At 36.1% G+C, this 24,314-nt stretch overlaps 1 protein-coding gene across 1 annotated transcript in view; it reads left to right on the top strand.

Annotated features, from left to right (window-relative positions):
• LOC149829878 (cytochrome b561 and DOMON domain-containing protein At3g07570-like) overlaps positions 1–16,256 on the top strand; it is an 86,936-nt gene extending 70,680 nt beyond the window's left edge. Inside the window, exons 2-3 of the mRNA XM_090015323.1 lie at positions 13,642–13,882; positions 16,026–16,256. Coding sequence (XP_089871449.1) covers positions 13,642–13,882; positions 16,026–16,256 — 472 coding nt within the window. The remainder of the gene's footprint in view (positions 1–13,641; positions 13,883–16,025) is intronic.
• Positions 16,257–24,314: the final 8,058 nt, after the last annotated feature.

Here is a 24,314-nt window from a genome sequence, read left to right as displayed (position 1 = left end):
TGGGGCCATCCGGGGAGGTCGATCATTCCTTACGGCTAAGAGGTGAGCAACCGCCTTCTTCCTCCTTGAAATTTCTGTGGAAAGCCCTTTCCCGTTTCATTATGATCCTTTTGTGTTTTATTTCAGTTTTCTTTCGTTTATTCTTACTTTTGTTTTTTTTATTATTATTATTACAATGCGTTAGAGGTAGGGTCGACCTGCATATAGCAGGATCGACTCACATCTTTGCAGACAGCGAATGGAATTTTCTAATTCCAACATTTCTTTTAGTTTCCGTTTTATTTCTGTCGTTGATTCCGAGATTTGCTTCGGCCCACGCTATCAGATCTGACGATTCTTGGTAGCTTATCTGAATCACAACCCGATTTCCTGTTTCCTTTGTGTTGTTTGGCTGGCTTCTACAGCTTGATTTTCTAGCATTGGGGATTATCTCAATCGTTCTAAGAATTACTGTATCCACGCATTTTCGTTCATGTCCCTCATTCCATTGAGTGCATCTATGTTTGGATTAACCTCATCGGCATGTGTTATGTTCGGATTTTTTGCATATACTCGTTTGAGATTCACTTCAGTCAATTTGAGTTAGCCTGTCTGCAACATTTGTGATCTCTCATGTTACATGGATTTTCCCTTTTCTACTTTTGTATTTTGATTTTTCCCTTTCACCTTGGTTTAAGTGCATCCCCTGCCATGGGATCGATTGACAAATTGATGGGAGTTTCATTGTCGTCTTATGTTACTGTTCTTTTTTTTTATTATAATTTCCATTTCCATCTTTTATTTTATATGATCTTATAGTTTGATTTCATTGTAACAGTATCATATTTTGATTGTATACCATATCACGTTGGATCGTATTGGCTTCACCGTGAATCAATTCAAATTCACGGTAAAGTCTGTTGTAGAGATATGTTGTTACAGAGAAATTTTTGGAATTCAGTGCGTCAAAGCCTTTCCACTTTACCTTATTTTGTATAATATTATCTACATCGGTCATAGCATCATTCAATCCATCTAATCCAGCATTATCTCCCTACATCCTCACTCGTACACCCAGATTCAGGTTTGTGTTCATTTGCATCTATGCTGTAGCGTCTGTAAGCATCATTCATGCACCAGGATTCATCACCCAACATCTCACTCAACGATTTACCTTATGCTTTTTTTTTTCTTCTTTCTTCCTTTTTTTCTTTTTCCTCATTATAACATCTGATTCTATTCTTTTTTTTTCTTTTGTTGTTTTATGCAACCCTATTGGTTTGATTTTAACAGCATCTTGTTCTGTCCTTTCTTTGTCATTAACGTCCTGTTTTGGGTATAACATTTTCTGTGAAGGCATTGTATAATCTGTCCAGATTTCACCATGAAGTGGAGGTAACCCATGGTGAGATCTACTGTAGTTTCATTGTATGGGCGACCTTGGGTAAAACCAGATGAACCATGCATTTCACATCATTTACCTCACTTAATCCCATCATCAATTTTCTTTTCCTGTATTAACTATATCACTGCCTTTTTTTTTTCTTCTCTTTTTCTTGTCCTTCTTCTATTTTTCTCTTGTTTGTTTAAGAGTTGGAAATAGGCAATATGTCTGGTATAGTTGGCAATGGGGTATATCATCACAGCCTAGTTTTCGGTGAAGGGAGGGGAAGAAGCTGTTGGGGTGAAGAAGAAATGGAGTAAGACCTGTGCTGGAATTTTGCTTTGAATAACATTTCGCATACAGGTTACATTCAATACCAGGATATTGCTTTGCTTGTCACCAAGTCCCTTTGGCAAGGCATTAGTTATCAAGGGTCGTCAGTTCACTTTATAAATTTGAGAAAAGAATGGTATCCTCATTGGCATGCAGAATGGATGGCATTTGAAATTCAGACATTGAGGTGATCAAAACTCGTTCGTATCCTTTCTCAATTCTCATTCTTGGAATGATGTGGAATAGACCAGGAAAGTTTTTCTGCTACATCTGGGGTTTGGAAAGCATTTGGCAAATGGTAGCCATTACTTTCTTTCTTTCTTTGCTTAAGTCTTTTCTGATTAAACTTGTTCATGACAGGGTTTCTGGTAGTACCATGTTGAATTAATAATACAAGGGCAGGTTGAAAACCATATGCTAATCACAAGAAATTCTTTATGTGAGGGTACAAGAAATCACTGAAGAAACAAGATGTGAATCGATGGGTGTGATTTGAATCACTAACAGCCTGGTGACACCACATGTTCTGCACTGAAAGTTCAAAAGGTGCGGGGATTGTCGCATGTACAAAGGTTTTCACAATACAAGTTGGTGTGCCTCTTGTGTTGGTGGAAGGCAAGGACAACTGCCAGCGATTCTTCTAAAGATCTCTGCTTTGATTCCTCATTGAGGTCCAACAATAACTTTTTTCTCTCGTGGATAGTCTTTTCTTTCTGTCTAAGCTTCATTGCACACTATCCTTTATACCTACTTCAGTATACCCTACAACAGCACACAACACACACATCTGTAGCTCCTTTTTCTGCTATCATTACAGGTAAAGGTGTAGAGTTTGTCCATCCTCCTACAACTCGGGTGGAAAACACCTTTGATTCTGGTTTAAAGAGTCACTCCAAGCCTTTAATTGCCTCATCTTCCAACCACTTATCCAAAGGCTCCTGTTGTCACATACAACCTTCTCTTCCTACTAACATACCACCACTTATATACCCTACGTTCACAACCACCCATCACTGTCATTCACCCATGCTCCACCCTACCGGCTGTCACTATTTCACAGCACATCACGCATATACATCTCCAACATCCCCAGCCCATTTCCTGTTTACTGTTACTTCACCCTTCTTACTCCGCACTTCTTGCACTTACAGCAGCAAAGCTGCATCCATTCGCTTGCTGTGTAAAACCCTTTACACTTGCTAAATGCATTGTCCTCTTCATATCCACTAACACCCCAGTATATACACAACAGTTCCCTTCATTTATACTGTTATGCCCACTGCTCTATATCTCATTAAACCCTTGCTGCAAAATCACTAACAACCCATTTACCTGCATTATCACTGTCAACCCCCATGACCGGAGCTCATACCCTATTTCCTGCATTTACTATATTCATATTCTCCTTTGTTATACGGATGCCATATTTGTAAAAATGTGAATCACATCCATCTCATCTCCATCATATTTTCATTTACCATCATTTTGGTTCCATTAGTATCATGTCATTTCATTCAATCTGGTAAGTCATATTACAGTTCATTTTTTTTATATAAAGCATGTCATCTCCCATGGTCATTGCATGTTGTACTAACTCTGTTTTGCAGGTAGTAAGTTAAAGATGTTATTTTAGTTTAGGAATATTAAATTCAATTTCAAATTCAGTTGAAAGGTTGTAATAATTAGGTGTTAATAAAACTTTCATATTTCCTGTATTAGATAGAATGATTAAGCATTGTAAATATCCTGAATGGCTTGTTTCATATTATTTTTCTCTTTGTTTCTCAAAAATTCACAAATGGAGACATGAATGGCACGCGCACCATTCTAACAAGAGGTGATTAATCCTAAGCAAATGACCCACATTGATGGCCATAGTTAAAATGTGGACAATGCTTAGGATTTTCATCTTTTATAGAATAACACTGGATCCACATTGGATCTCCTTCCAAAAAATCATCATATTTTCAAATATTTTCTTCTTTTATCAGAGTTTAATTTAAAATTAACTCAAAATATATATCAATGGCCATAGTCGGGATATATTGAGAGTTAATTTCATTTTAAACTCTATAAAGGCACAAAAATGTGTTTTATTCTTCACTTGAATTTAAATATGATTACTATATAATACATTCAATGACCATAGTCAGGGATGTATTATATCTTTAATCTTATTTTAATTCACTTAAAGAATGAAATATGCTTTTCAAATTCAATTTCAAATTCTTTAATTCATTTCACCATTTAAGCTAGAAGTACATCATATTTTCAAACATTTTATTTCAAAATCTAGGTGATTTTGAGATATATTTTTTCAAGTATCTTCTTCATTTCTTAAATCAATCTTCAATTCTTATTTTAAATTCATTTTTTTCTCAATTCTATCTCATTTTAAAATTCAAATTTCAATTTCAAAGTCCAATTTGACTTTGAAATTTCAAATTTCATTTTTTCATTAAAAAAATTCAATTTCCCATTCAAATCGAATTTCAAAGTTTAATTCAACTTAGAAATTCCAAATTCATCTTCAGAATTCAATTTCAAATTCAATTCAACATTTCATATCAAATTTCAAAATTTAATTCAACTTTGAAATTTTCAGATTCATCTCCTGATTCAAGTTTCATTCCCTATCCTTCCTTTCAAATTTTAAAAGTCAATTTTGATTTCTCAGATCCAATTCTCGGTTTCATCTGGATTTCTGAAATCCAATCCTATCTTCAAATTCCATGGGGATTTCTCAAATCCACTTCAGATTCAATATGGATTTCTCAAAATCTGATTTTCCACTTTTAAATTCAACTTAGATATTTTAAAGATCCGAACCCAAATTCAATTTAGATCTGAAAATCCAAACACATTCAAAATCCAGACCCCAAATCCTACTTCATTTAGGATTCTAGATTGCTTATTCAACTCCATCTTGGATTCCAGACTTCGAATCCAATTTCATTTAGGATTCCAGATTTCAAATCCAATCTCATCTTGGATTACAGACTTCTGATCCAATGCCATTTAGGATTCCAGATTTCGGATTCAAATCCATCTTAAAATCCAGATCTAAAAATCCAATCCTGTTTTCAAATTCCACCTAGACCCAAGATCCATTCTGATTTCAAACTTCAATTCTAGAATTCCACTCCATTTCTCAAATTCCATCTTGATTTTCAATCCATTTTTGAAGTCTATATTCAATCTCCCTTCTTCAAATTCAGGTTCATCTCAAACCTTTGATTATTTCAAAACTCAAGATCTATTCTAAATCTTAAAATTAGAAAAATCTAAACTTCTCCAAGTCCATCTTCAACTTTCAAAAACCATTTCTTCACCATATTCTCAAATTTATTTCAAAATCATTTGGAAAAATCCAAAAAAAAAATTCTAAATTATTCTTCTCAAAAGCATACATTTCTGCATTTGCATTATACAAGCATGATTCTTTGTGCATCTTAGACTTAGAATAAATTCTTAGATAATATTTAGGCAAAGCAAAAAGGCGTAAATTCGATCATTGGCTCGATTACCCCTGGTAAAGGCGCCAGGAACGGTCGAACCTCGTATCAACGAGCGAATTCCGTCTCTCATTTTTCCCGCAAATATTTCAAAACGGAGGCGAGTAATCTTTTAAATCTTTTCAAAATTTAGGTCAAGTGAGACCTTCACAAAAGAGTTTCCCTTCTCTCTTCTTTCTTTTCTCTTCTCTCTTTTTTTTTGTCTTTTATTTCTCCTTCAAAAAGGGAAATAGAGGTTAGAAAGGAAAAGAGGAGGAAAAGAGAGAATGATACAAGAGGAAAAATTTTGCGATGATCACAGATTTACACAATGACTGATTAATAAAAGGCAGAAAACTAAAACAATAAGATGATGTTTAGAATAGATAAATTAAAAATCGTGGTTACTTCATAAATACAAATCGATTTATAACTTGATACTGATTTAAGTCACAATTGCAAATCAATTTTACTGCAACGATTTATCCTATCGCGATTTGCTTTGACGAGCTTTGTCTATGTTAACGATTTTTCTATCGCGATTTACACAATGACTGCCAAAAGACAAAAAAACGGAAGAAAAAATAAATTGACACGATGTTTATTGGTAATGTGATAGATTTGTCTTATCGTGATTTGTTGTTACGAGCTTTGTCAATGTAAATGATATGTCAAGAAAAACAATAAATAAATCAACCCGATGTTTAGACTTAGTAAACTACAAATCAAGACTTAGTTGCAAATCGATTTCACTGTAACGATACGTGCTATCACAATTTGCTTGATACATCCTATCGTGTTGACTAGTTTTGTAAAAGGCAGATGAAATGATATTTTTTGATTTAATTAATGCGCAATGCAATTTATTTGCTCACGCTTTTTTAAAACTGGCGGTATTTTTTGAAAACTGGCAGTATATGAAATGACGTTTCCTTTATATATGAATGGCACGTCGCACAAGTTCAGGATGGTGTTGCTTTGCTTTGCTTCATGAACAAGGAACAAACGAACCAATGTTTTCTTTATAAATGATGTGTTCGTGAATCGAACATATAACATGCTTCATCACAAAGGGGGTATCGATGTCGAGAAAGAAGATGATGACACGACCAATGATGGTGAATCAAGAGTATATTGTCTAAATCTCATGATGAGTTTCTTCAAAATTTATCTCTTTTATGGCATATATTTGATTTGTGTTGTGTACTGTAGAAAAGAATTTCAATATCGTTTCTTGGATATTCTGCTAATGTCAGTGGAACATCCACAAAAAGCAGTGCCCAAAAACTCAGCAAAAATCTCCAAGATAACATCAAACGGATGCAAAACGAATTTGCAGAAGGAAAAACTATCAGTAATTTTATATGTATGAAACCACTATCAGTTATATATTACGTATGCCACAGGTATGTATGTTAACACCGTCATATTTGTTGCAAATAGACTATATCCAATTTTGTCATGTATATTCAAAGCAACGCAACAACCAATACTAGGTACATCGTCACCCCTTATTTCATGGTATATCGGTTCTCTTATATGTTTATTTTCTTTTTTTGTTTACTCTTGTTGCTTCATGTTTTAACCTTACTATTATCACTATTTTGTTCAATTTTATAGGGTTTTACACACGTATACATAAATCGATACGATATTTAGACTTAGTAAAGTACAAATTGATTTAAGTAACAGTTGCAAACCGTTATGAGTATATTACATATCGATATCATTCACATAGACAAACAAAGACATATTGTTGTCATAATTACTTCATAAATACAATTAGACGTCCCGATAATTACCTACTGGTGATGATATCTGTTTTTTTGATGATGATGGTCATGTATTTTATCTAAGCCAAACCAATGTGGTCAGGTAAAAAAAGACTAGGTTTTTCGTAAATGATTGCGGTTGTAAATCACATTGATTTGTAGTTTTAAAGTTACTTATCGATTTGCAACTGTTAATAAAATATTGTTTCTGTATAAAACATAAATCAATATCATGCTGTAAATTACTTCAAATTTAGCTCGATTTTTTTATTGAATTTTATGTTGATTTGTAATTATGGGTTTAGGTGGGGAAGTGATTGGATTGGGTTGTACAACAATGTGTATATTTGAAGGCTAGATGAGACAACGATTTGTTCGTACACTTTTATCATGATTTGTACTCATGCACATTACAATTTTCATACAGTTGTGACCGACATAGACGTCATTGTGTAGATCGTGATAGGACACTACATGGTATAACATCTTACAAATCGATACTAGAAAATGTATAATATCTTATAAATCGATATACATATCGCATAACATATTATAAATTGATACAGAAATTCAACATAATAGCTTACAAATCGACACTACAAAATACATAATATCTTACAAATCGATATACATATGACAAAATATATTACAAATTGATACGAAAATTCAGCATAATAACTTACAAATCGATATTAACAAACAAAACAATATCTCACAAATCGGTAGTATGTTACTACAACCGCGATTTGCAATACATTGCATATACCGAGTGAATGAACGATACCGGATGAGGTAGAGGTCCTTCCTCGCATCTGTAAACAAGCATTCTTGTCAACAGGTCGCACGACTGTAGCATATTTGTCATGAAGTATACCGAAGATTAGGCAGATATTTTGCCAACTACGAAGTATGGTTTTTGCGCAACAATTCAACTACAGTATATGTATAACGATTTGTATATGTGAAGGCTAGATGAGACAACGATTTTCACTAATTGTATAAGCACTGAGAAATGACGATTTACCTACGGTATCAAAATTGTAGCTCTATAGGCTAGATGAGACAACGATTTATACATGTAAATGATACATATTATAATGATTTATACATGTGAAAGATACATTATTAAATAGAATTCACATGTCATTCCTGTGTTACATAGCTTTTTGGATGAAGTCATTTTCATGAACGGTGATCCACATAAATATTAACAATTCTATTTTTGTGGCTCACGATTCATGAAAATAGCTTCATCCAAAAACTCTTTCTTAATAAGACCATCCAGTGTATAAGCATATTCAACTCCTGTTATGTTAAACTCTTAACAAATCTGACAATATCAAATTTGGGTCATGTAAAGAGCATATTTCTCCATTCTTCATGTTATCTGTCATCTTCCTTCTCAAGTGGTTTCTTAGATCCATAGGTGTGAATGACACATTCTCACGACCACCATCTATGTGTGCGCACAAATTGTATGTCTTCCTTGGTACAATGTCGGCGTTATCAGCTATTTCAGCTATTTCAGCAATTGCAGCATACGCTTTAGTTACTTTATGATGTGACCTTAACATAGGAGTCATAAATGAAGATGCTAAATTATGGTTACGATCACTGATTAAAGTATGAACTACATATTTCCCATTCAGAAGTCTTCTTAACACCATTCTCGTTGGACATCCACATCTTGAATCTAGCTTGCTCCTTGTTGGATTTTCACTTGACTTCTCCCAACCTTTCTTAGAACAAACATATGTCTTTCTCACCACGACACTCTGTGCATTTTTTGACCAAGAATACCTTCTAACACTGAAACCAAATTTTAAGGCATAATCATTATAAAATTTGTATGCAGCTTCCTCATTATTAAATTGCATTCCTTCTACGGGAACAGAGTCAAGTGTACTATCATGTACATTTCCAGTGCCTGCACATTTATCAAGTGTATTGTCATGATCGTCTACCTCATTATCGAATTGCATTTCTTCTGCTAGAACATTCAAGTCAATAGTGAATCCAATGTCTGCACCCTTCTTATCATGTGTATCATTAGTGCACATGTTCACTTCTTTAGGTGCGTCATTAGTACAGATGTTTACTTCTCTATAACTTTCCAATGATTGAGATAGATCATCTTCATTGCAACCAGATGATAAGCTCACCACTATCATAAGCAAGATATCATTTTGTATTAGCCAGCGCATACGTTTAATGTGATTTATTCAAGATACATATAACAACGAATACCGATAAGGTTAAGCAAGTCAAAGAAATAATTCAATGAATCACAGTATAAAAGCAACAACGATTTGTTATTTGCTTATACTATGCATCAAGTTGTTACTTACCATGCCAATAAAAGAAACGATTTATCGTATATGTGTGTTTACGATAGCGATTCACATGACAACAATTTAATTATATCTATGACGTTGTGAAACGATTTTAATAGAAATCGCTAAATGAGCAGCGATTTGAATACGAAAATCATCATCGCGGGTGTACAACAATATATTTCCACACGCACACGTTTTAAAAATCTTTTTACAAATATCTTGCAAATCGATACTAGAAAACACATAATGTCTTACAAATCAATACAGCAATTTAGCATAATAGCTTACAAATCGACACTACAAAATACATAATATCTTACAAATTGATATACATATTGCAAATTATATTATAAATCAATATAGCAAATTAGCATAATAGCTTACAGATCGATACTACAAAACACATAATATCTTACAAATTGATATACATATCATAAATTATATTATAAATTGATACAAAAAATCAACAAAATAGCTTACAAATCGGCACTACAAAACACATATTATCTTAAAAATTGATATACATATCGCAAAATATATTACAAATTGATACAAAAATTCAGCATAATAGCTTACAAATCGATATTAACAAACAAAACAATATCTCATAAATCGGTAGTATGTTACTACAACCGCGATTTGCGATACATTGCATATACTGAGTGAATGGACGATACCAGATGGGGTAGAGGCCCTTTCTCGCATCTGTAAACAAGCATTCTTGTTAACAGGTCCCAGCGTCTTACAAATATCTTTCATTTTTCAACTGTCAAAAGGACAAGATCTACGTGCAATAACAAAACAATGCCTTAATGGCACTCACGACGACATGCGTTCTTCAACAATAGCATGATGACATGGAAAGGTACTCACGATGCCTTAATGGCACTTGTTGGAATGTTTGTGCATCATTGCTTTATTTCATACTGCCTAACGACAACGAAAAAGAAGAGAAGACTGTAAAAAGAGATGGCCGACAAATGCCCCTATGACGCCCACCAATGATCGAACCAGTCGATTGATTGATAGTTATCTCCACGAGGTAGGAACAAACCCAAGAATGTTTTGTAACACAAGGCAGGAACGAGAAGGCAGCAATGTGTTGTAACACAAGCTAAAAACCAAGGCGGGAACCTGGACTCGAGATGACAACAAAGGTTGCTCCGGTGACAGCAAACGACAGTAAAGGATGCATCATCAAAGGGAGCTCCTGTTATAGCAGATGGTGCAAACAGAATGTTTGGACTTTGAAGAGTTAATATCATCCTCGACTTTATGGATGGAGGACATTTTTATCCTTTTCTCGAACCATCGTTTCCCTTTTTTGGATGGAGGACATTTTTGTCCTTTTCTCGAATCGTAGTTTCATGGCGAGAATAGAAGGAAAGGGTACTTAAGTCTTTGCAACCGCACCGGACTCCGATACTAAGTGATGCTAACACACACGGGGATACGAGCCTCACGTGCTTATATACGTGGCGCTCATTCGGACCCCGAACACGCACTGTAGCAAACAATGCATCTTTGGGGGAGAACACACAACATCCTCCCTATTTCGAATGATGGGATATGTGTGCATATGATGGGGATGTGCACCTTACCTATACGTGGATTGGTGATTGCTTGACTCTGAAATGAAACTATGGGCTTCTGCCAACAAACCCTGAAATTCTTTGGCGTGTTCGTTTGCCTTTTTACTTTGTAAATATTTTATTACTTTTGTAACCATCAAGCTGTATAATTTTGTATGAAAACTACTTGGTAGTTTGTTTTTTTTATAATAAACTTTACATATTATAAATGCTTTATGAACTATCCATTTAACAAATAATTTACCTTTTGTTTTTTCCTATTTTAGATTAAGGTTGTCACTCATCAATGGTTTACTTCCCACATAACCAAACATCATATAATAACACCATGACCTCACCCAGCTACTTAGGTTGGTAATACTCAATCCCTACCCTGCCATGGAAAACCCTTCCCACGTCTGATCAACTATGGATGTTGACCAAACATGAAAACAAAGGGATGATTTCTTTTCTTTTCTTTTCTTTCCATTAGTTTAAAGTTAATAATTTCATAACTGTGATAGCAAACATGTTGGAAAACGCTGATGAGGTTGAATTTAGATAAGAGGAATCAACTCTCAATAATTATCATTTGTACATCTTTAAATTTTGGGCATCTCCGGCAGAATATTGATGATCCACCAGTGGATTTGAGTTCATTGATTTGTGAAGATTTTGTCTAAGTGATTTGAGCATCATCAGAGTTGTGTGGGGGGATTTTGGCATGTCTTTTTGTGGCTCTACACAATTCTGGCAAAAATATGTTCATGCATAGTTTGATGCCTTGATTTGTGTTTTTTGATGAACTGGCTTGAAATTCGATAACAACGTTAAAACTAAAGTTATTCGCAATTAAATTCTAAGCAACTTTTGTTCAGATCTCATCGGCATATGAGATCTCCAGTAGGCTGTATTTTGGGAAGAGCATTCTCGAACCCATTGGTAGGTTGGGATGGATTGGGTCTGCACCTGACCCGGTGGGACTTGATCCAAACCTCCACCCATTCAAGGAATCGGGTTTGTGCTCGATCTGGTCAAGGACCCAGACCCGTTAGGGGAACCCATTCGAGGGATCGAGTGGATTGGGTTTATGCTCGATTCAGTCAGGGACCCAGACCCGTTAGGGGTTTTGGGTGAACCGGATCCATGATTGACCAGCTCAGACCGGTCCATGACCCGGACCCATTATGGGTTCCGGGTAGACGGGGTCTGAGTTTGACCATATTGGATTTGATCCAAAACCTGGATGCATTATGGGTTTCAGGTGGACCAGGTTTAAGTCTGACCTAGACCCATTGTGGGTTCCAAATGGACCGGGTCTAAGTTTGACCAGGTCTGAGACCTAGACCCGTTGGGGTTCCGGGTGGAACGAGTATAAGTTCAATTCGATCAGACTCGGTTTGAGGCCCGGACCCGTTGGAGTTCTTGTGAACTTGTTTGAGTATGTCCTGGTCCCATTGAGTTTTCAGGTGGACTGGGTCTAATTCGAACTCGGTCTTGGACCTAGACCTGTTGAGGTTCGAGTGGATCGGTTTGAGTCCAACCCGATTCAAGACCTATTGGGGTTTCGGGTGGACCAGGTCTAAGTCCAACCTGGTTCGAGACCCAAACTCATTGGGATTCCAAGTGGATCGGTTTGAGTCTGACTCGGTTCATGACCCGAACCCGTTGTGGTGCCGGGTGGACTGGGTTTGAGTCCAACCCTGTTAGACTCGAACCTATTGGGGTTTCAAATGGATCGGGTCTGGTCTCAACCCGTTGAGACCCAATTCAACAGATAAATAGAGAGATCCGAGAGAGGCCCATAATGAGTCCATAATGTGTTCATAATAAGCACTAGTTGAGGTCACTAATGGAAATGAATGAACAGTTATATAACCTCTAAAACTCAAAAGTCACACATGTATATATATCCCTTCCCTTGATGTGCCCATATCAATATAGGTCACATTTAGATCTGATCCAATAAAAAATCTAACAGCATGTTCCTAATTACCCCAAGGCCAAAGCTCCCCAGTGAGAGGGACCAAGGGTTTTACATAAATGAACTCCATGAGCAAAAGTAGTTTTCCCTGATTAACTAAGAAAATACAAAAAAGGCATTCACATTCCTCTCACCTTGCAACCAAATGCATAGCAATTTCGCTTCCCTAGGACGGGCTTAGTTGTGAAGGAAACTGGGTGTTCCTATCCTAACAATTAAGGGTTAATGCCAGTGTTGTGAGAGGCGTACGCCTCAGTACCTGAAGCGTACGCCTCAGAGGCGAGGCGCACGCTCAAGGTACTGAGGCATGCTGTGATGCGCAAATTGCCCCTCATCAACCTCCAGAACCCCCTCCTTCATCCCCAAGTCTTCCTCCTCCGCCCGATTCGTCGACTGTGCTAACCCCAAGTGTCGGTGGATCCACCGCCACGTGCCGGCCAACTGCTCCTCCGCCGCTCCCTGCATCCCCTCCCACCGCTTCACTTCCATACCAGTTGTGAGAGGCGTACGCCTCAGAGGCGAAGCGCAGGCTCAACGCCTCGCTTCGCCTCATCGCATTTAACAACCTTGGTTAATGCAACACTCAAATGGAGATATATATATATTCATGGAGCTAGCAAACACGGTACTAATGATAGACTTTCATGACTATGTAGGGAAAACTTCTCCAACAAGAGGGTCTGGAGAATCCGAAGGTGATGACGACGACGAAGGCAGTAGCTCATGGGAGTCCGGCCGCGGCAGCACAGGCGACCCTAAAGGCAGTTCCCGGACCTCACATTCAAAAGGACTCATGGACTGCTCAATATAGTGGCATGGACCATATTTCTCCCACTTGGTATTATAGCAGCTAGATACTACAAGCATCGCGATCTAAGCTGGTTCTATTCCCACCTGGACCTTCAGATGACTGGGTTTGGCCTCGTGATCGCTGGATTTCTCACCGGGATGAGTCTTGAGCACCAGTTTGATGTTGAAGATGGACATAAGCTTCTAGGGTTCTTGGCCGTGGGCCTTGCATGTGTTCAGGCACTTATCACAACATGCTAATTAAATACCTAAACTTGATTTTAGTGGTCCTCTAACCAGTTGATTGTGTTACAACATGCTATTAATGTGTTGGGCATTGGTCTATTTAGTGGAAATCAACCCTTGGATCATGTTTTTCTATGAAAAAAAATTATTTTAATTCTGGAAAATTCACATTTACAGCCATCGATGTATGTCACTGAAAAACAAGAAAAATTCACATTTTACAACCATCGATGTTTATATCACTGAAAAAACCTACACACAAGTCATTCCAGTGATTTAAAAGCCTGTTTCTACTGAAAATAAAGTCCATTTGCTTGCCAACAGAATCCAGAATTACATATTTTACAAATTTATGACCACTTTTTCTTCTTCCCATGAAGTTGTGAATATGTCAAATCTGAATTCTCAGCAATAGTTTGAAATTTGAAATTATAGGAAATTACAGATGTCAGCAATTGAATTGATCAAGCATGTAGCCACTTCTATGGAACAATGCACGTTAGACAGTAACTAAAGCGATATTATATATATATATATATATATATATATATATATATATATATATATATATATATATATATATATATATATATATATATATATATATATATATATATATATGATTGGGCGTATCATCAAACGAGGGGTAGGACATGTCCGAACCACGTAGATGTGTTTAGCATGGTTTGTTTGCTAAGGGTGAAGCCTTGGATCGTGCTTTTCTAATTAAAAATGTGATCTTTTGAATAATGAAATTTTGGCACATTGTGGGCCGTTAACTTTTGAACTCCTTTAGAAACCTAATTACTTGTCATAATCACATGATTCAAAACAAGTTTATCACTAAACAAACCATGTAGATCACATATGTAACATTTGATCTACAAAAAATTGAAATTTTTTGAAGAACAAAGTGATTTCTACTCATTAGTACCCTACCTTCATTAGTAGCCAATATTAACCACGTTATATATATATATATATATATATATATATATATATATATATATATATATATATATATATATATATATATATATATATATGAGAACTGAACATATTATGACCCAGAGGTTTTAAGTGTTATATGATAGATCTGAACCGTTAAATGTGTTTAGCATACTCAACTTAGTGAGAATCGACTCTTGGATCATGTTTTTTCGATGAAAAAACATTTTCATGAGCCAGGAAAAACTGATACCTTCATAGCCATTGATTTTGGATCACCATAAAAACCTTTATACAGGTCAGATTCTGATGATCCAAATGTCAGTTCTCACTAAACAAAACCTATAGATCACATCTATGGTGTTAGATGTGAGAAAAAATACCAAAAACAACGATATTTGAGGGGGCAAAACGAATACATTACTCTCTCTCTCTCTCTCTCTCTCTGTGTGTGTGTGTGCAATCCTTAGATGTGCAGCTACGAATGGAATCATGCTGGCGTATCCATCGCAAGCGTGATGGACAGCCAGCATGTGATACGATGCAAAAACTATAATTTTAGTATTTTTCTGTATTTTTTGGCTTTAGAGGCAGTTGGGGACGGGCACTAAAGACCCCTAAAGATGCACTCGGTATTAAACAAAAGAGGTTTTGGCGGTGGTTTTGACTGCCAAGGTCCTAGCAGAACTGGGATCTTTAGTGGAGGTCCAAAACTGCTGGTAAAGCCAAAAGTGCATGATTTTGATGTTTTTTCAGCATTTTTTATGGGAAAACTCTAAGCGTCGTCCATCATACGCACGGTGGACGCTCAGCAACATCATGTTTTAATTGTACAACTATGGATTGCGCTGCTACATCTCTCTCTCTCTCTCTCTCTCTCTCTCTCTCTCTCTCTCTCTATATATATATATATATATATATATATATATATATATATATGAGTGGTAATTTCTTAATCCATACATGCTTGATGAAAACACACTCATGCTAGCATTCAGCGTGCGATGATGCTCAGTATTTCTTTTGCGTAAAAATGCACAAAAATGCCCTTTAACAGCGCTTTTGAAGCGCGCTAAAGGTCCCTTTAGTGATGCTTAATGCTGCTAAAAATATTTTATTTAATACTGGATGTGTTCCCGTAGGGGATTTTACTTACGTTTTGAAGTGCTAACGCACCTTCTTTGCATAGGTCACTGCTTTATTGATTAGGCCAGACAAAAAGTCCAAGTTTAGGAGGTACTGGAACTGGTATCACCCTTGGGTTGGAAGAGTTGCAGTTGTGATCGGTATAATCAACACCTTCTATGGCATCAAACGAGCAAGAGAATCCAAGTCATGCAACGAGTATCCGGGGATTATTCTGGCCATGTTAGGGGTGTCTTCAGTTGTCCTAGAAGTTAAGATCTGTAAAGAGAAATGATGGTGGATATGCCTTGTTTCACCTCATCGTCATCATCATCATCATTGTCATTCCCATCAGTTTTTATTTTTTCATTCTTTTGTGTATCATCCTTACCGTTATTACCTTAGCATTGTACTTCTAGCAGACTTGGTTTAGACATTATTACATATATTAGTTTTATTTTAATTTGATATTGGCAGACATGAGCACAAACATGTGAACATAAATTTTGCTAAATGACACACATATATGTACAAAATACAATATGCTCCTAAAATAAGGTTGTTTTCTACCAAATTGGTTCCATTCAACCGCAAAGTCATCCCTATCATCATACCCCTCCATGGGATTTCATAAATGCAAATTGTTATGATCAAATCGGACCCAGCCCATAGATGTCAACTACATAATTCTTTTAGTGAAGATTGATGCTAAAATTGACGAAATCCAACTTGTGTACATGATTTTTTTGGTGAATAAAAAATCAATGGTTGAACAAACACAAAAATTTGTGATTTAAAAATTAACATTTTTTCATTGAAAAAGATACAATCCAAGGGTTGACTCTTATTAAATTGACATTGCCGAATTCATCTTAAGGTTTATATATGACCAAAATTCAAAACAACTTTAAGATTTAAGAGGGGTGTGAAGATGTAGGATGCAGTTCAAGAAATTATGCAATTTTGGTGCTAGTAAAGACAGGACTGATGCCAATAAAAGGCTTTATTGGCACTGTAGATACACGTGTGTGTTACATTCTGGTGGGCTTAGGTTCAGATTTAAGGTTTAGGTAGGCTTGGGTTGGGTTTGGCCAGGTAAAAGGTCAAGTTCTGTTTACAAGTTCAAGTTTTGTTCTGATAAGCTTTAAAGAAAAATCAGATTCTCTTAAAATATAGCTTAATAAATACTGTAAAAATAGAAAATGGCTTAGGACGCATTTGGAAAGCTTGGGTTAAAATCTTAGGTTCAGGAGATTCGGGGTTACAAAAATATAATTCTGCAAAATTTTGGGTTTGTTTTAAATATGGATTCTGTTCAATTTTTTATAGAGCTTGAGAGAGTGAATTATTTTTTTTAAATAAAGAATAGAAAAATCCTAAAAATTAGGATTAGGCTAGGGACAAGTTAAAAAGGAATTGAGTAAAATTTTATAGTTTGGGTCATTTTAGTTTGAAAATTAAAATTCGGCAAAATTAAGACACAAGTTTGGGTCAGGTCGGTTTTAAATTAGTTTTTGTGCAAAACATATTCTAGTGTCAGATTTAATTCTCTTTAGGGAAAGAATTAAGATCCGATTTTTAGAAGGTTGATTAAGTACACGTATGGATGTCTAGGGTTAATTTTGTACATCTAAACTTGGTGCACATTATTTTTAAGTTAGGTTATTTTTTGAAAGTCGCAGCAATAGAATATTGTTTCTAGAATTGAGTTTGGTGAGAGGTTTCAGCTTAGAAAGGTTTATGAAAATGGGTCTTAAAGATTTATATGGTTTTGGGAGGATGTCCTAAGGTTTGAAAGATGTCTAATCCATTTGAGAATGCTCAAGAACCACGTTAGATAGCTAACACATAGGTGCATCTACACTAAAAATTCTAGATTTAAATTCATTGTATATTGATCATGATAGAGTTTACATTAACCTATAAATTTTGTCCATGCAGTTTCGAATTTGAAACTCTTGTTTGCATACATGTCATGATTCAAAAAATAAACCAGTTGAACAAGAATGGGTTTTAGAGCTGGACCAAATAGACAGACATCTTGTTAGAGTAGAGTGTGTGGGAGTAATGAAGCTATGTGGTTGTACCTTTACGTGTGAGCATGTGTTGATTCATATGCTGCAATTTTATATTATAATGCTAAAATAAATTGCATACTTTATTGATATGTTTGTATGATGATATGATATGCAGCATGAAGTTATGATATGCAATATGATGTCATTTATCTATTTTGATGATTTATGTTATGGTTATGTGCTCTGAGACATGAATTGTATGTTTGCACATGTGAATGCTTATGTATAAGCGAGTGGTTAAAGAAACCTATTTAGTATTATGAGAGCATGAATTTGATATATTGCATATGCTTATATTTGATGTGTTGTAAGACATGAGAATGCATGCTTGCATGTGTTGATGAATGGATTTGTGGTTCAAAGAACCAATGTTGTTCCATGAGTGTATGAATGCATGCATATGTAGCACGTGATGTTATTGTTTTGTAAGGCATGAAAAGCATGCATGCATATATGATTACTTATATATGGGCAAGGGGTTGATGAAAACTCATGGGGTGTTGAAAGTGCATCAAGTTATGAAAATAAATGCATACATGCAAACAAAATAATTTGAGATCGCCTTCACAGGCAAGATGCTCAACTAGTTTAAAGACACCGAAGCATACTGAATAAGTTATGAATATGATTGAGCAAATAAAATTATGTAACTACCAAGATGAGTAATATGATGCTCATGCTTGAAGGGCAATGTTGAGAGTTGCCCTAGAGGGGTACTTGGTCCTTTAAGTCATGGGATGTCATATGGTTACATTTGATAAAAATACATGGAATATAGCTTTAATAAAAGCACTCAATAACCCATTCAAACTCAGGCTTACCTTAGAGAATGTATGTGGTACAAAACTTTGTTGTACCATATGTGTTTTTTAGAGCAATGCATCTCATTTTGTCTTCAGTCATCGAAGTTAGGGGGCAAGACTACCAATGTGTCCTAAGTGGTATGTTCATGTCTTTTGCAGAAGTGCTAGGATGCATGATCGAAATCTCGATCACTGGTTGGTTTTCTTTCGGTCACAAACTACAATTATACTGCGAGTACCCACAAGAGGGTAAGAAAAGAGAAACATAAAGTCTTAAATTTGATTATAGGCAAAAGCATTGAGAGATTGAGATGTTTTTGACTTTTTGAAATGATGGAATGAAATGAAGTGATGCCTTTTTCAGAAATGTGCCTTTGGAACTAAGATTGGGTATAGGATAGTTTATGTGTTCATCGAATGGGTTATGAGATTGCTCCATAAATCTGTGGGATAGCCTAAGGATATAATGTCCATCTATCTACAGGATGATCCTAAGATTGGGACATGGGTAGGCTTTCTTTAAGGGTTTGACTAGGGTTTCTATAAGAAACATGTTAAAAAATGCAATATGCATGAAATGCATAGAAAAATTATATAAAAAGTGCATAAAATATGCATGAAAGGTAGAAAAATAATCACTGAAGAGACCTCATGGAGGGTGAAAAGGCTTGTCATGTCATTCAACCTCTGACGACAAGTTATCGTGGCATTAAGGGGATCTGATAATGACAATTCATATTGTTGATGACACATGATTGTACTTTAAATCATGCCCTTTTTTCTCTAATGACAAGTCAATGTGTCGTTATAAAAACTTTCCAAATTGCTAATGACAATTAGACATGTCATTAAAGAACCTTCCTTTTTCTCAGACAACAAGTTGGATTGTCGGGTTTTCTTTTTGAAAACTTGCCTCAGGGACTGACAACAACTCATAAACCTATTGTTTTCATTGGTGACACCTAGCCCTCCTCTAACAACACCTTAAGTTATCGTTAGTGCCCTTTCAGAGATTTTAAAGAACCAAGGGCTTTCTTTTATTTCAGAATATCAATAAGCCTCCTTTAGTCCTTTTCCTCACTATCTTTCTCTCTTTTGAACCATGGTGATGATTTGGAAAGATAATGTCTTTCCTCACTTCAATGTCTTGGGGCTGACTCATGAGTACTATCGCATGGAGGATGGGGATGTAAAGCTTTTTTTCCTTTGCGTCTATTTTGTTTTTTCCTCTGACACTATTTTTTCTTTTTCTTTGGGTGTAGAATTCAAAGAACATTGTTCCCTCTATCACTCCTTCTTCTTGGTTCATTGATTGAGTGCATGTATTCAAGCTTTATCACGACAAATGCTTGATTGTATTCAACTTGTTGTTAGTTGCTTGACTTTGCGCTTTTAAAGTGAATGGCTATCTTATTTCGGCACTTGCAAAAAGATGAAATATGTGCACCAATACATTCTGGCTTCTGATGGGGAAGCTCAGGATCACTTTGGATGAGTGCATTGTTATTTTGAGGCTTACTTCTTTGCCACAAGGTAAGACTCTCCAAAATCAGTTTTTCTTAAAATGTCCTCCCCATGATGAGCAAACGACTTTACAAAATTTGACTGGTGGAGCACAATGGCCATGCAAGGACCATGATAGGGTCTCATGCATGTCACTAAGATCCTTGTGGGAGGCATACCATAACTTCACTGATAATAAAAACCTATCTGAACAATGCTTGGCAAGGCTGAGAGGTAGTTTCACCCTATGCTTGGCTTTCTTTATTATTTTTTGTGAGACTCGAGAGCTTATGGACCCTTGACATGCACATCTTCTAAAGAATTGGTTCTGCCATGACAAACACCTTTCATTGGGCATGGTTGCTCTAGCTTGTCTATAGAGGGGGGCTGGGCTCATTTACATATTACCAAGACAAGGGCTTTATCGGCAGTAAAGACCTTCTAGAGATCAGGTTTTACTAGCACATCCCAAATCTTTGGCCACCTTAAGTTCTTATGATGAGGAATTTGCTAGAGAACTATGTTGACTTTACGAGATCCTAGAAGCATTGGTCTGTGAAGATTTTTATCGAAGGCTGATTAATGACTTGAAGAGTGAGTCCATCACTTGAGATATCTTGCCAATTTCCACCTTTGGTCTGCCCAAGTTTACAATATTGGTCCCCTGAAAGGTTTTCTGGTTGGCGGGACCTTACTATAGGACCTGTATCGCTTTAATCAATGTCTGCGCTAATTTTCGCAGATTCAAGAGACCATGAACAATAGGACTTCTGAAGACAAGCTGAAGGAGGTGAATCTCGATTCTAATGAGTGGATCACATAGAGGTGATCCACTGCCACAACAACCTTAAAGATGATGAGCAACCATAGATAGGGATGGCAATGGACCGAGACGGGGGGCGGGGGACAAGGTCTGCATCCCCGCCCCATCTCAAAATCCTGCCCTCCATCCCCACACGGGTTTTGATTTTAACCTCCATCTCCTCTTCATGTCTTCCATCTCTGGTCCAAGCGGGGCGAGGTGGGGCAGGGCCCTGTTTCCTCTCGGTCCACTATCATCACTAAGAAGGATTGGGGATGGGGTGGGGCGCGGCAAGGCAGGGATCAGGACGGAGACCGTCCCCGCACAGGTTTTTATTTTAACCTTCATCCCTGCCTCCATCCCCTTTTCATGTCTTCCATCCCCAGTCCAAACGGAGTGAGGCGGGGCAGGGTGTCGCTTCCCTCCGGTCCACTATCATCCCTAACCATAGACACTCAAAACAGAGTGTGGAATGTCACCCAACATTTACAACCACTAACCCTGCCTCCCTGTGGGTCCCACTTGTACTGAGCTACAAGAGAGGGGGCCAGTTATCACAATGTTTGACGAAGACGAGAGGCTGATGGATTGGGTTTTGATTATTTCAACATTAGATATATGGAATGATATTTTTTTTATTTTTGTTGGCCGGCCGCTCTTTCATTCCACAAGTTATTTTCTTATATTGAGGATGATTCGTGCATGTTCTAGCAAGCTATTATTTCCTTATATCATATTTAACTGACTTTTAACTATTTATTACGAGAAAATAAAAATCGTTTTCTTAAGTGTATATTGGTGTTGATGAGCAGCTCCGACTGTCTAGCAGAATAAACGTCTGCAGTGAGCGTATTAGGCATTACTTGACATGTAAACTATCGAGGTAGTAATTATAATAAATAGCTGCAATGTATGACAATGGAACCTAATAAAAAAATTTACACGAAACGGCAAAGCCTTTCCAGTCAACAACAGTAAACTAATTTACAGAACACAAAAACTGTGGATATACACCAGGTTGAGTTTTGACACCACAAAACCTCTCTCTCTCTCTTTCACACACACACACACACACACACACACACACACACACACACACACATATATATATATATATAATCGATGTTGATTGGCGCCATTCCTTTTCTAACAAACAAAATTTTCATCGGTCTAACTTTACACATTGGATTTTTATCATTTATTTAGCAAGCGGCATATTTTAAATTATGAATCTTGGATATTTAGATATGTTTTTGAAAGCACCAACATTCAATGGCCCATAGTACTTTGTATTGTAAAGTTTTAAATGCATTATGAGCGCTCAATTTTTTACATTTTGAAAAATATATCTAGATGTCGTAAAATCTTCATATAAATAAAATTTCTTACTAAATAAATTATAAAAAATAAATATGTAAGACCTGATGAAATGCTCAAACATTAGAGAAAGAGAGTTGTTCAATCGTCATTGGTTGTAGATTTGGGCCTTCTTTTAGTTGGATGGTCCCCCTTCCTTTTATATATATTAATTGTTGCTAATGAAGGTAAGGAACGAATGAGCTAGAAATCTTAAGTATAAGTTGTATCTGACTCAATTTAACCACATAGATGTGTTCAACGTGTTTTGTTTGCTATGGATCAAGCCTTGGATCTTCTTTATCTTTTGAGTTATAAAATTTTGGCACATTATGGGGCTGTTGATTCTTGAACTCCTTTAAAAACATAATTACTTGTCATAATCACATGATTTAAAAAGTGTTTTAGATCACATCTAACATTTGATCTATAAATAATTGAAATTTTTTGAAGAAAAGAGTGATTTTGACTCATTAGTTTCTTACCTTCATTAGTAGTCAATATTTACCCATATATATACACACATATAACCTATTTTTTTATTTTTTCACTTTTTTTTGTACATCAGGTGGTCTATATAACTTTTGTAGTAGAAAATAGGTTTTGGATAATGTTTTCACAATATATAATTTGGTTTTTCCATGGACTTAAAATTCAACAACTCACAATGTGCCAAAGTTTTTTTTGACTAAAAAGGGTCATATTTTTACATAAATAAAATAGATGATTACCATGCTGATACCAGGACAGTTCAAGTGGATACAATTTGTATCTATAATTTTTTAATTAGTTAATATATATATATATATATATATATATATATATATATATATATATATATAGAGAGAGAGAGAGAGAGAGAGAAATATTGGTTGTACTTTAGAGTACCATACTCTCTTAGCTAAATCCCATATGTGCAAGTTTTATTTCATCAATTTGACTCCATAGATGCATCAACCATGGTTCACTAAGAATTAACCTTTTGATTGAAAAGTTTCAATGTAATAATCTGATTTTTTTCAATCGTGAAGTTTGTATGCATTGTGGACCATTGAATTATGAACCTTTTAAAAAATCTGCTGCTTACACAATTTTTAACTAACCAAACAAACCATATACATCACATATGCGGTGCTTAATATATAAAAAAAACTAAGTGTGACCGCATGTACACTCAAAGATAATGAGAAGTGTGTTAGAGTGTTAGGAACCGTCTCGTGAGTGTCATCTGAATGGGAGGGTCTGAATGAGCGCCACATATATAAGCACGTGGGGCTCGTAATTCCGTGTATGTTGGCATCACTTAGCATTGAAGTCTGGTGCGGTTGCAAAGACTTAAGTATCCTTTCTTGCTATTCTCGTCATGAAATGACGGTTCGAGAAAATGAGAAAAATGTTCATTCAAAAAAAGGAAAACGACGGTTCAAGAAAAGGACAAAAATGTTCTCCATCCAGAAAGTCGAGTATGATGTTAACTCTTCAAAGTCCAAACAGCCAAACGAACCTGAAGCGCTCTCTCTTTCTTTTCTGTTTGAACTTTCCGTCATCATCTTCTTCTTTTTCCTTCTCCATGAAACACTGCAAAACCCTTTTTTTCTCTTTCTCTAGAGAAGAAATGAAAGGAGGCAAAGAGCTGGTGATCTGATGGCAATCATCGTCCTCTTCCTGCTAACAGTGGCCGGAATGTTGCTCTCTTCCAGTGGGCAACCGACTACGGCGGCTCCTCTGCCGCCTTCGAGTGACACCTACAACAGAATCTTCCTTCAGTACACCTACAACAGAGTCTTTTAAGTACAATTCATTTATCCCTA

Source organism: Nuphar pumila, chromosome 8 (genome assembly GCF_984573655.1).
Source record: "Nuphar pumila chromosome 8, dmNupPumi1.hap1.1, whole genome shotgun sequence".
NCBI lineage: Eukaryota > Viridiplantae > Streptophyta > Magnoliopsida > Nymphaeales > Nymphaeaceae > Nuphar > Nuphar pumila.
Note: the sequence above shows the minus strand (reverse complement) of the source record. Positions and strands in the feature narration are given on the sequence as shown.